This window comes from Trichoderma aggressivum (assembly GCF_033847375.1).
Source record: "Trichoderma aggressivum f. europaeum strain CBS 100526 chromosome Unknown scaffold_039, whole genome shotgun sequence".
Classification (NCBI taxonomy): domain Eukaryota; kingdom Fungi; phylum Ascomycota; class Sordariomycetes; order Hypocreales; family Hypocreaceae; genus Trichoderma; species Trichoderma aggressivum.
This window is the reverse complement of record NW_026946405.1, coordinates 352,988-360,654: the sequence shown is the minus strand read 5'-3', so window position 1 is coordinate 360,654 and position 7,667 is coordinate 352,988. Positions and strand designations below refer to the sequence as shown.

At 52.8% G+C, this 7,667-nt stretch overlaps 2 protein-coding genes across 2 annotated transcripts; both read left to right on the top strand.

Moving 5' to 3' along the window:
- Nucleotides 1–909: 909 nt before the first annotated feature.
- Nucleotides 910–5,243, top strand: Triagg1_8261 (uncharacterized protein; the record flags this gene model as incomplete). Its single annotated transcript, XM_062903088.1, has 4 exons — nucleotides 910–2,758; nucleotides 2,819–3,151; nucleotides 3,229–4,384; nucleotides 4,463–5,243. 4 exons carry the CDS (start codon nucleotides 910–912, stop codon nucleotides 5,241–5,243), a joined length of 4,119 nt encoding a protein of 1,372 aa, XP_062752890.1.
- Nucleotides 5,244–6,558: 1,315 nt separating this feature from the next.
- On the top strand, nucleotides 6,559–7,510 carry Triagg1_8260 (uncharacterized protein; the record flags this gene model as incomplete). The annotated part of the gene is made up of 3 exons (XM_062903087.1): nucleotides 6,559–6,771; nucleotides 6,876–6,947; nucleotides 7,022–7,510. The coding sequence occupies 3 exons, from the start codon at nucleotides 6,559–6,561 to the stop codon at nucleotides 7,508–7,510; spliced, it is 774 nt and encodes a 257-aa protein (XP_062752889.1).
- Nucleotides 7,511–7,667: the final 157 nt, after the last annotated feature.

Here is a 7,667-nt window from a genome sequence, read left to right as displayed (position 1 = left end):
CCCCCCTCTGCTGCGCCCTTGTTCACCACCTTCCTTACATACTCGCATCTCGTACTACTACGATTTACGAGCACCTTGCCTTGCTCTTCCTTGCCTGTCTGTCTCAGCTCAGGGTCCCGTCGATTCTAGTTCCAAGCCATCAATCCTAGCCCCAGCCCCAGTCCCCACGCTGTCTGTTCGCGGCCCTCGACGGCGAACAAGAATAGTCAAAAGCCACCAGGTCCGCTTCATTCAACCTCTTGTTTCAACACCCCCCCGCTTCCGGTCCGCAATTGATCCTCCTCCTCCCATCCAAGCTGCCTTGCCTTGCCTTGTCTCTCGCCCTTCCAGCCGTTCCATCCATCGTCGTCCACCTCCCCCCAGACCGTCTGGCAGCCGGCAAGCTCGCAAACCAAGGCCGGGCATTTTTTATAACACGGGACCTTGCCAGCTCGGCACTTGGCCCTCTTTTGTCCGTGACTCCGTCTGGCCCATCGCTTTTAACTTTTTCACGACTCCAGGAAAGCGGCCATCCAGCCATCGAATGGGTGGAGCCCGAGATCTGCAATATCCCACGCCATTGCGATACCGGCATAGCTTCGTCAAGTAAAGCAGCACTAACGCATCGAGTCCTGGGTTGCCGTGCTTCCCTTCTCCTTTGTCTCCGTGCCTCTTATTATTCAGCTTTGCCATCAGAACACCTCCCTTGTCGAGCTGGGCGATTGTCAGCTCGTGCTTGCTTCCGAGTCGAGTCGAGTCGGCCAGGGCCTCCGTCAACTCAGCCACCGTCCTCGACCTGCTCACGAGAGCCTCTGGTTCTAGACCTCCCCGTCTCGAGTCCTGGACGACGAGTTCCACTGCTACCGTCTTTGCCACATCTTTGTCTGGGCTCGCTGCGCACGTCTCCCTCATGCGTGGAATGCCAACGAGATGACGTCCCTGGAAGATGCTCGCGAGAGCTCTCAGACTCGAGCGTCCCAGTCCGCTCCGGCTCCCGCTTCCGCTGCTCACGATGCTCCGCGAGGTCCGCCGGATCTCGATCCCGACCTCGTAGTCTCTATGAAAGATCGAGGGCCGTCCAAGGCTGCCACGGCAGACATGAACGGCCGTGTCGACCATAGTCCTCGCTCCATGGGCGGTGGACGATTCCTCAGAGACCCTGGCGATGGAGTCCGTTCCAAATCCCAAAGCCCATTTCGACTCTCCATGCCTTCAATATCGCCCGGCCAAGTTGCCTTTTCCGCAATGCAGTACCTGCCTGTCCCTGTCATCGTGCTAAACAACCTCAAGACCGTTGTACTCGCCAATGAGGCCATGGGGAGGATGCTCGGGATCATCTCTGATGATTTGAGCGATGAGGATGCGTCGGCAACGATGGACAAGTTGCGTGGTCAGACCCTCTCACAGGTAGGTATTGACATGATACAAGATGGCCGTCCTGTGTGGGTTACGTGGGAGGCTTTCCTCGACACCTTGATCACTGAAGTCGGCGTACGGCCACCAGCCCCGAACCAACAACGGCGACCATCTCATCTTGGAGCCAGCGGCGATGCCACGCCAACTGCCACCATGGCGCTTGCGCAGGCGAACGAGCAGGCCAAGCCTATCGAGCGACCGACCCAGGATGCGACGGTAGAAGTCATCATCACTAGAAAGGACATCACCAAAACCACCTTCAACAGCAGGTACAAGGCAAAAGAGTCCGAGTACCACGCCTTTGCCAAAATGATCATTACCGTCTGGGAAATCGAGGATAAGCAAACCTTCTTCACCTTGACCTTCACCAACGCCCAGTCGGCTCCGTCGATACCGCTTAGCAACCGAAGAGCTATTGCTCGATCCAGCATCCTTGAGGCTGTCGAGAAAAAGTCCATCTCCACCTCGAATGCATCGTCTGTCGCCTCCAGTCGAGACTCTAGCTCCCCCCTGTTTTACAGCCCGGGCGCCATCACCATCTCTTCGAGTCCCTTCCCTCCCATGGGACCTCCGACTGTTGCGGCACATTCGCAAGCAAGCACGCCTTCAGTGCTACAGAAAATGATTAGGATGAAGGACGCTCTCATCGACAGTACGCAGATGCCCGTCGTTGCGATGTGGAAGGATGGCAGCGTCACATTTCCAAACAAGGCTGCGAGACAGCTCTTCCCTGTCGATGCCGATCTCGACTCGTCTGGCGATGGATTTCACCTGCTAGAGAAGTGGGAAGTGTATAACGAGGATTTCACGAGGCAGCTAGATGTCTGCGAGTATCCAATCTCCATTCTACTTAGGACAGAGACGCCATTCGCTAGCAAGCGTATAGGCATGTACTCGCGCAGCGGGAAGAAAATCATATTCGATGTGTTGGGAGAAGGCATCTACGATGACACCACACACGAATTCCTCGCCGGCGTTGTAACTGGCCGCGATGTGACCATGATGAGGGAAGAAATCACCCATATCAAAGAGCGCGACGAGGAGCGGTTCAAGATCATTTGCGACGCCATGCCACAGCTTGTATGGACGGCACGTCCGGACGGAATGCACGATTTCTTCAATACGAAATGGTACACGTACACCGGCCTGAATCCCGAGCAGTGCATTGGCCTGGCTTGGCAGGCTGCCATTCATCCCGACGACAGCCCCGAGGCTCGCTCTCGGTGGAATCACTCCCTAGAGACAGGAGATCCCTACGTCATGGAGTATCGTTGCCTCAGCAAGGAGGGAGAGTGGCGGTGGTTTCTCGGTCGTGCCCTCGCTGTGCGCGACAAGGAAACGGGCAAGATTGAGAAATGGTTCGGTACGTTGTAGCCTCATTGGTATGAATATTGAGTAATAAAGGAAACTAACCTTTTAATAGGAACCTCGACCGACATCCACGAGAGCATGCAGACGAAGTTGAGTGCTAAGCGCACCCGCCAGCAGTTGCTAAGCGTCATTGCCCACTCACACGTCACCATCTTTACCGTTGACCCCGAACGCCGAGTAACGATGCTGGAGGGTGCCCTGATCTGGAACAGCGCCTCCGACGATAACCATGAAAAGAGCAGGTGGTTTGTTGGAGAGAACATGTACACTGTTTTCAATCGACTCTCTGGACGAGAGCTCGATGAAGAACGCCTAAAGTGGCTTCAGCCCATTGAGGATATTCTCGAGGGAAGGAGTAATGAGGATGTGAAGGAGCATGGACTTGGTGAGTTGGAAAAGGATCGATGCCGTTTCGAGATTGGCAATGAAAGATGCGGCAAACTAACCGTTGGGGTGTTACAGATGATCGCTGGTATCGAACTCGATTTCACCCGATGCTCGGGAAAAAGACCAAAGATGGTATGGCTACCAAGGAAACATGTGTTGATGGAGCCATTGGCGTAATAATGGATGTCACCGAGCTCAAGGTCAGAGGAGAAGCCTTGCGAGAGCAATCTAAGGAGAAGCGTCGCGCAATGGCAAACGAGGCTGCCGCCAAAGAAGCTACGAGGCTGAAGAGTCAATTCCTGGCCAACATGTCTCACGAAATCAGGACACCCATTACGGGGGTTCTTGGCATGGCAGAATTGCTGAGCGACATGGAACTGACTCAAGAGCAGCGTGAATATGTCGACAACATTCAAAGCTCTGCTACATCGCTGCTCACGGTAATCAACGACATCCTGGATTTTTCAAAGGTGGAATCGGGTCGCTTGGACATTGAAGAAGTCCAATTTTCCCTCTCTCACATTGTGCAGGATGTGAGAAAGATGCTCAAGTTTGCTGTTGAGCGGAAAAACCTGGACTTTCGATCTGATGTTGGGAAAGATATTGCCAATGAACGCGTGGTCCTTGGTGACCCCGGCCGGTTGCGGCAAATCATTACCAATCTCCTCACGAATAGCATCAAGTTCACCAATCAAGGATATGTCAAGTTTTCGGTGGTCAAGGAGCGTGAAACAGCCGAGACAATCGAGGTTCGCTTTGTCATTGAAGACTCAGGAATTGGCATCGAGGAAGACGTTCGCAAGAAGCTCTTTAAGCCGTTTAGCCAGGGAGACCCGTCTACGGCGCGAAAATTTGGCGGTACTGGACTGGGATTGACAATCTGCAAGAACTTGCTGGACCTGATGAATGGCCGCATCAAGTTGGAGTCGAATGTGGGATCGGGCACGAAAGCCACGTTTTGGATCCCCTTTATGAAGCCAACAGGAGCCCCTGCTCCCACACTGGTAGAACCTGGAGCCATCCCCGATCGGCTACAGTCTGAGCTGAGCCTCTCATGCAATAGCTCGGAATTTGAGCAGATGACGGGCGCCTCCCAAGGCTCAGAGAGCATTGCGAGTAACTCTGGCGGCAAAGCTCGTCGGCGCGCATCTCTTCGGACGCCTCCTCCTGCAGAGCAAGAGCTGCCTTTGTCTGAACGATCACGACTGCATATCTTGGTGGTAGAGGATAAGTAAGTGTTTACCTTGTGACCGCCCCCTCCAGTATATCTTTATCACAGTCATTGCTAATATTCTCCCTCTCATTTTAGCCCGGTAAACCAGAAGATCGCCACACGTACCATTGGAAAACTTGGCTTCCAGGTCTCGGCGACCTGGAATGGCAAGGAGGCGCTGGATTACATGATTGGCGCCTCAAAGGGCCAAAATAAAATGCCGGACATTATACTGATGGACGTGCAGATGCCCATCATCGATGGCTACAAATGCACCCATCTTCTGCGACATCATCTTCCATACAAAACTCTCGTCCAAAATGTGCCCATTGTGGCCATGACTGCGTCTGCAATCCACGGGGATCGCGAGAAATGCACCAAAGCTGGCATGGACGACTACCTTGCGAAACCGGTTACGATGAAGGTGTTGGAGAAGATGCTGATCAGATGGTCTATCGCACGGCGTCGCCCCCAAGCAGGGCCGCCGGCTTCTGATTGCTCCGAAATGGGTGAGCATTGCGATAACGCGGATATCCCGCATCTGGGCATCGAAGAGAACGATCCATCTCCGCTTTCGGCATCCGAAGAATTTCATACGAGCCCAATCACGCCTCGGCCACTTACGACCAACGGAGGGCATGAGCCTTCGCCGTTTGATTCGGCTATTGCGGTCGAACTGTCACCTCCAGTCCGCCGACTTGAAGACGAGAAAGAATGGTCGAATATGCTTCACGAGACGAAGCTCATTGACGCGGCCGGAGGTGTACCGGCCGACCTCCGAAACAGTTCTCTCCCCGAGTCGGGTACAGGAGAGGCTCTGACCGAAGAGAATGTCAACAAGCTGGAGAACGGGACCGGGAACGCGACGGGGATTTAACCTTCGTCTCCTTTATAAACGCAATCCCCACGGCAATGATTCTTTTTTTTTTCTTGCTGCTTTGAACAAAAGTTTTGGCTTCTTTTGTTTGAAAGAAGCATCTGCTCCGGGCAGCTTATGTATCGCGCATCCTTTTAAGATGCTGAAATCTCACGATCACGACTTTTTGGGTGTTTTTCTTTTTCTTCATTCTTTTTTTTCACTACGATATTCCTTGCTCTAAAGGAGGCGTTCAATAGGAGGACAGGTTGGAATTTTTTGGGGTCGAAAAGGGATAAATACAGCATGCGCGCACAAAGGAATAAGCCGGTGCCATTATGATCATCCAACGACAGTGGAATATTACAAGCTTATGGGCTTTCAGGTCAAGGATAAGGGACAATGGTTTGTAGATGGATTTTCCATGTTTCTCTTGTGTTTTCTTCCTTTCGATTTTTTAGGGGCTGTAATTACACGCGGAGCGAAATGTTGCTTTTGTTTTCCATGATAGAAAGGGAAAAGGAAGGGCTTTGAAATTTATGGGGTCGGAGGTAAAAGGGATTATGGAGCCGGGATGAGCGCATATTACGCTGGATGAAAAGGATTCGATGATTTGCTGGACTTTAAGGGACTGCCTTATGTATCTATGTCTGAAGATTCGGAATGTTATAATACGTCAATATACAAGAACAAATACGATATATATGCACTGATTTTTACTGAAGATGTTATGTGAGTTTGGCCAAGTCAAGATGTGCGTACATGGTTGTCAATTGAGAAGAGCGTCATGGCTCAACTTTTTGAAAGCCATTACTGGGTGTTAGAATACAATAGTACCTTGCTAAGATGTTGCAGTGATGAGGACATTGGCACTTGGGTGGACTTAGTAACAGGAGTTTGTGCCTTATTCCTGAGGCCACAACACGCACAGTGCAAGCACGGCTTTTAGCGTCTCGTCCAACATTGACATTTTTTTCAACACCCGCAGAATTGACTGCAAAGTATTGCTCGAGCCCCTCGCACTTGACGACACCAAGAGTTTGCCTGGCGCAAATTCAAACAGTGAAAGAAGGACCAACATTTTCGAACCGCATCTTTCCTCCCATATTTCCGAACACAGACGAAAGGAGAAGCAACCGAGCGACTCTCTTTCCCTCGCCGCCACCGCAATTTTTTTTCTGCTCGCTGCCTCTTCACATCCCACCGCTGCCCCGCGATTTGGAACTCCCGCCTCTGAAAGCTCCAAATTTTCAGCTTCTTTTTTTCTTCTTCCTTCTCCAACTCTTTCGCAATCCGACCAACCGCCCTAAACCGAATCACGGCCCCTACAAGCACAATGGCTGCCGCTGCGATTGACACACAGAACTTGGACCAGCAGGTCGACCTCTCCACCATCCCCATCTCCCCCAGCGGCGACGAGCACGGGAGCAGCGAGGCCAAGGATGACGGAAAGCCCGTGACTGTGTTCCACGACAAGGACAACTTCACTGTCAAGCACCCTCTCCAGAGCAAGTGGACTCTGTGGTTCACCAAGCCGCCCAGCGGAAAGGTACGGACTGTCAAATGGAGCAGGCATTGAGCTGGCTGAATTTCGGGTTATGTTTTTGCCGTGATGAGGAGACGGAGCTAACATGTCGTTGCTTTTTGCTGTAGGGTGACAACTGGAATGACTTGCTGAAGGAGGTCATCACCTTTGACTCGGTCGAGGAGTTCTGGGGCGTATACGTAGGTCCATCCTTTTCCCGCAGTCCTTGCACCATCATGCTGTGTTTCCCACTGCTGACTCTTGCATTGTGCAGAACAACGTTGCTCCTGTTTCAGAACTTGCCCTCAAGTCCGACTATCACCTGTTCAAGGCTGGCGTCCGCCCTGAGTGGGAAGACCCCCAGAACAAGCACGGCGGCAAGTGGTCCTACCAGTACAAGGACAAGCGCAATGTCGACGTCGATCGCCTCTGGCTCCAGGTCATGATGGGCGCCATCGGCGAGACTCTCGAAGAGGAGGAGGATGGTGAGGTCATGGGCGTTGTCGTCAACGTCCGCAAGGGCTTCTACCGTATCGGTGTCTGGACTCGCACCATCGGAAAGAGCATTCCCGGACGGGGCGACGGAGACGTTGCTGGCGGAAAGGGCCGAAGCGGGGAGAAGGGTAAGGACATTCTCCTGTCTATTGGTCGGAGATTCAAGGATACCCTCGAGCTCCCCGCCAACGAGCAGGTCGAGTTTTCTGGCCACACCGACAGCGCCCATGCCGGTAGCACCAGAGCCAAGGCCAAGTACGTCGTGTAGACGCTTGGGACGATGTTTTTTTTTTACCATGGAAGGGGAAAAGGGCGGCATTCATTACACCCACCTACCGCAACGAGATGTCTCGCACAACGCCGGTATACACATCTCTCTTGAGGCCTTCCGCCATGGTTGAACGGCCGGTCCGGAAGGGCAGGTG